At 30.9% G+C, this 6,000-nt stretch overlaps 1 protein-coding gene across 1 annotated transcript in view; it reads left to right on the forward strand.

The window, feature by feature from the left end:
* The window catches only part of LOC135194645 (germ cell nuclear acidic protein-like), a 48,593-nt gene extending 47,853 nt beyond the window's left edge, over positions 1 to 740 (forward strand). Inside the window, exons 7-8 of the mRNA XM_064220303.1 lie at positions 44 to 184; positions 304 to 740. Of these exons, the coding sequence (XP_064076373.1) occupies positions 44 to 184; positions 304 to 740 (578 nt within the window). The remainder of the gene's footprint in view (positions 1 to 43; positions 185 to 303) is intronic.
* The last annotated feature ends 5,260 nt before the right edge of the window (positions 741 to 6,000 follow it).

Raw genomic sequence — 6,000 nt, forward strand, 5'->3', positions numbered from 1 at the left:
TATTAATTTATTTGTTATTTTTTTACTTAAATCTTGCCTATAGGATACAATGCACCACTGGAAGCGTGTTCTGTCGACGAGATAAAATGTTTCGATGACGGTCGATGTCTTCCTTCCTCCGTTCGATGCGATGGCACTGACGACTGTTCTGATGGTTCAGATGAAACTGACTGTCCAGTCAATAGTTAGTTTTTATTTGCTTTATTTATATAAGACGGTTTCATTTTTTTTTTTAGTTTTTTACAGTAAAGCCATTTTTTATTTATGTTTTTTTTTATCTTAATTTAAATAATATTTTTGTAGACAAACCTGATAATGATGATCTGATAACAAATGATGTGAACACTGATGATCAAACTGGTGACGATCAGACTATCGATGATCCAAATACTGATAACCAGGATGCTGACGATCAGGATGTTGATGATCAAGATAATGACGATCAGAGTATTGACAGTCAGACCAAATTAAACGAGGAAAATGAAGATGAGTTAATAGTGCCATACAATCCAACAACTACTTCTCAGCCTACATCCGATACCTTAACTCCGACGGGTAAAGCGTGTGACAAGAAGGTTTACTGTGAAGGCTCGGACGTGGAGATATGCGAAGATATGATATGTAACGGTATTAAGGAATGTCCGAATGGAATGGACGAAATAAACTGTGACTACGATGACAAGACGTATAGTAAGTATCGGACGAATCATAAAATGAGTATTTCTCAACCCATTACGTGACCAAAGAACCTCGGATAAAAATAATAATATACTGGAGATTACACTTTCAAATTCTAGTGTACCGAGTTTGATTTTAAAATTGATAGTTGACTGTCCAGAACCCATCAGAGATACATCATTTTGTATTTTATTTTTTTTTGTTTTTCTTATTGTTTTTTTTTTTCGTTTTTCTATTACTCAAGAACCACCAGACGAATCCTATTCAATCGGAGAATCTCCGGAAACAGCAACAGACAATCCGAGTATCGAGGAGAAACAAGAAAATAGTGAGCATATAATAATTATTATTATCATTACAAAAAAAATGTAACCAAATATATTAAAGGGCAAAACTAAAAATTCAAATATACAAAAAAATATTACAACACCTGAGGACTAGGATATAATTTAAAGTTTAACTATAAACAAATAAACAGTTTCTAAAATGGGGTCACAGAATGGTGGTCAGGGCTTTGTGGAAGCCCGTCTGGGCAGGTTAGTTCACCAAGCGTTCAAAGAGCAATACCTTACATTGTTGAAGGGTGAGTAAGCCAGTGTAACTCCAGGATAAGTTGAACTCTGGAGCCTTTAAGAGTTGAGTGAACAGGTTTCTTTTGGATGGGCGTGTACCACCTTCGTCTTCAACTACACTTTCCATCAGGTGAGATGGAAGACAAACGCCTATTCCATTACAACAATAAAAAAAAGGCACAAGGGACATAACATCTTAGCTACCAAGTTGGTGATGCATGAACCATGTAAGGTATGGTTAATATTCCTTTTTCCCAGTCAGTCTACCTATAGTAAATATAAAATAATGCTTGTACATACGATATACTTATATATCGTATATATTTATCTCCTTGTAATTTATTAGCTGCCTATTAATCATAAGCCTTATGAAGTAAACTGACCCTAGGCTAGTACAACATGCAAATATTTATTACATTCAAATATAATTGTAGCAAAGTTTTAAGTGAGTATGAACTTATAAAAACATTTGATTATAAAATGTTGTAAAATACTTATTTTATATAGTCAGACAGAGTATACAGAGTAGACAGATTACACAGAACAAATGATTGACATTAGTTTATCTTCCCCCAGTCTGTCCAGCTGGTGAGACTCGTTGCGACGAGACGCGGTGCATCAGAGCCGATGCGCGGTGTGATGGAACTCCTGACTGTGATGACGGTACCGACGAAGAAGGCTGTTATAGTGGTAAGTGCTTTATTTATATTTTTGTAGTGTTCGTTATTCCATGGCATTGGGTGATGGTACGTAGGATCTTTTTAAGTTGGATTTGGATACGACTTAATGATGAACCATCACATACTGTACCATCACATGTTTCCTAGACCTTCAGGCCCTTTCAGGCGATCTCTCCGACTCAGTAGACAAAAATGCTGTAAAGCGTGAACTGTTTAACTTGCTAATCTTATATAATTCGTTACGATTATTTTTTACCGTATCACTCATAAATGTATTCGACATAAATCGTTGACCTACAAAGATTTCTCTATACTCTACAAACATTTCTCTAAATGTCTGACGATTTTGTTTTGTTACGAGGATTCGTTTTCTCTAATTTATATGCTCATTATAAACAATCTTAAATAATGAGAATTGACTGAACAATTTTAGCGTTTAACGTATAAAATAGATTGAAATAAGCATAAGGCAGTATGAGGATAAAAATTGTATTGTTATAAAAAGATCCGAGCTCTTGGGCCCAGAAATAGTAATTGGGCTTTGCCAAGGAAATCTCAGTGAGTAGTACTCTTGTGAATTTTATATATCTCCTGCGAGTTTGAATTCGTCTCCGAGTTTAACTGCCGCGCTCGAAATGCATTAAAGATAAATACAAAATGCGATTTTTATTTGTCAGTCACTCACTACTATTTTAATTTTAAACATTAAGAGGATCAATGAGTTTTCTTCATTGTCAGAAGAGATTCTGGCATTTGTGAAACCAATAACACTCATTAGAGTTGCGCGATGAAATGAACTCCAAAACATTTGATCTGAATAGGAGACCTTTAGGCCAGAGCGACATTTAAAGGCTATATTTATTTTACTTATTTTTTTATTATTTGGTCGAAATTTCGTATTTGTTTAATATGCAACAGAAAAATTAAACTACTTTGTTCAGATTCAGTACAATCAGCATAATATTGTAAATAATTCCTGCTTCACATACTTGTTATTTATAAACTTATAAGTTGTAATTGACTCGCTGAGCGCTCAAACTGGAATGTAGCATTATTATTTTATATTTTGTATATATGATACATTATAAGTGAGTACCCAGACTGGCTCGCTCAAAAGCTCAGATTAACACTGGGAAACTATATATTAGCATGTTTTAAATAGAATAAAGAAAAGACATGCTTAAGACACATACCGGAACTGTTATAAATTCCGAATACAAACATACTAAAAAAGTACCTGTTTCCAAGCTTCGAGCCACTGACATTTTCTTTAAACAAAAATCTTGCAACTTTTTAATTTCCTGACCTGGGATTTGATCAAAAGGCTTTAGGCATTATTGTCAGCTAGCCAATAGAACAATGAGGCTGGCCATAACCGTATAATGATGTAAATATGTATAAGATAATCTTTCAGCGCGCTACTTATAAAACCTGTATCATTTTTTTAGACCTTGTGTATATTAGACATTTTTTTATAAAGTTTAGTTGACATTTTAATAGAATATTGTCGATTAAAATTAGGGTCTGCCTAATATTTCGTGGTATTTGTTATGATATTACAATATTATAAAGTTTAAATTAGTAATCTTTAACCATTAACGTACGTTATTATTATAGCAGAGTTATTCGACTTAGACTCTATTCTTATGTAATTTCTGGCGTACTGTATAATATAAAAGGTACTTGAATAACAAAGACAATTTAATTACATACTACTTTTTACTGATTTGAAATCTTGCTGATAGCGCTTTATTATTGTCGGCATTGTGAGAAAAATTGTCGAAGAAGTTTCTATAAGCAAAGGTTTTATTGAATTCAATAAAATTTTAACAAGAATTATATGAAATATATTTATTTAATAATAAGCAGGGAGTTTATTAAACATATTTAACATTAAAAAGTAAAAAAAAAATCATCTTGAAATTGAAACCGTTCATCGATTAAGAATGTTCGAATGATTTAAACCGCTACATTATTTGAACGATTCGAGCAATACAGGACTGTCCATCATTTTGATCTGAATCGTTTTACATTACATCGGCATTATCGTCTATTGAGAAACAAGGAAATGACCTACCTCTTAGAGTATGTACTTCATATGGGGATACCACACTTCAAAGTATAATATTTTAATAATATATATTATATAAAAAATTAAATTTAACTTAAAAAGTATTAACTCTTACCAAAGCTCTTAAACTCTAATGTTCAAAATAATAAAGTTAATACCAATTAATTAAAAATGTCTGTCTTATTACATAGTTTAATGTACTTATGTATAATTATAATATTTATATTTATGTATAAATATAATACTTATATATAAATACTCATTTAATAATGATTGTTTCTGATTTATATATTATATTTATAATAAACTATTGTTTTATCATAAATTAATATATCCATGGCAAATATCGATCGTGAAAATAAAAAACCGTTTCGTGATTTAAGGATTTTTTATTTAATATTAAAAAAAAAATACATTTATTATTTATAAAATTAAAATAATATTGAAATATACACACCCTATTGATATTTAAGCTTATTTAGTTCTCAAAGTTTAGAATGTCGAGTGTTCGCCGAGAAATATATTCAAGTGTGGTAATTATAATAAATTATACAGGCAATTGAAATCATCAATGTGCTGCTTAACGTAATGAGAACCGTATAACAAAAACATTTATCGATACGTAAATAGAATACACTTGAAACTATATTGTTCGTTTTCCGTAGAAAATGTTTTTATTTAAATACGAAAATAACATTCAAGAAACATATGATATTATGATATTATATATAAACTATGTGTATAGCATATTTGCTATGTCGGGATAGAGGTTTATGAAGGCTTATTTTAAATATTTTTTGCTGGAACTAAATTTAATTTTTTTCTTTTCGTAAATATTTTTTTTTTCCATAGAACAATCGTCTAACGATTTGAAATATCATCGAACGAAATAGTTTTTTAGTTGATATAATATCATTCTTTATTTAATATACAAGACTTGTGTGTGTGCGCGCATAAACATTAATTACCTTAACTATTATCATAATCGACTGTCTGCCATTACTCAATCTTGAGTCAGTCTTGATTATATCTTTCCATTTATTTAGTATTTATATATATATATATTTCCGGTTTGAATGGACAGCCCGCGTAACTACAGTCACGAGGGATAAGACATCTTAGTTCCCAAGGTTAGTGGCAAATTGGCTATGTGAGGAATGATCAATATTTTACGCCAATGTTTAGGGCCAGTGGTGACCACTTACCATTAGTTAGCCTGTTTGCCCGTTCGCCTACATATTTCATAAAAATACTACGAATAATAAATGCCTTGTCAATGTTTTGTTAGACTTGTATTGCATGTTAAAAAGTTGGCGTTTTACGTATCTCCTTAATACTTTCGGCTTTTCATGAATTATTCCTTATTCTAACAACGGGACCGTTCCGACAATATGGTTGTATCTGATAAGTGCACGTAAAATGGCCCTTAGTTTGAGCGCGAAACTTCTTATGACATTCATTTAAATAAAACTCTTTGCTACATTTTTGCGCATCAAATAATTGATGAAAAATTTAACAATCTCGTAAAATGAGATCGTTTGAAAAGAAATAGTTAAAATTCTATTGCAATATTGTTTGCTATTATCTTTTCAAATAGTTTAGCAAAACAGACTAGGAAATGGTTAACTTAATACCAATCCATACAATTTATTATTTCAAGAATAAACACCAATTCCTTGAATCGTGAATGTGCTGTTAATTCAATAACGGTTAACAAAACAGTGCAGTGATGAGATTTCATGTATTAACTTACGAAGCCATTTCATTAACGGCTGTATACTTATAAATTGATTCTTTTTCCTCGATAATGTTTACCGAAAAGGCGTTTAAAAACTATATGTTAACTTACGTCATGTATGTATATCTCAAAAGCACAAAAATATAAACAATTAGAAGTTATAGAAATTAGTATGGAAACTACTGTCTGACTTTTTTATTATTTCCTTTTTTTACTTAAAATATCTTTCACATTTTTTTTATTTACATTTGAATATAAAGT

The sequence above is a fragment of the Vanessa tameamea genome, chromosome Z, assembly GCF_037043105.1.
Source record: "Vanessa tameamea isolate UH-Manoa-2023 chromosome Z, ilVanTame1 primary haplotype, whole genome shotgun sequence".
In the NCBI taxonomy this organism is placed as follows: domain Eukaryota; kingdom Metazoa; phylum Arthropoda; class Insecta; order Lepidoptera; family Nymphalidae; genus Vanessa; species Vanessa tameamea.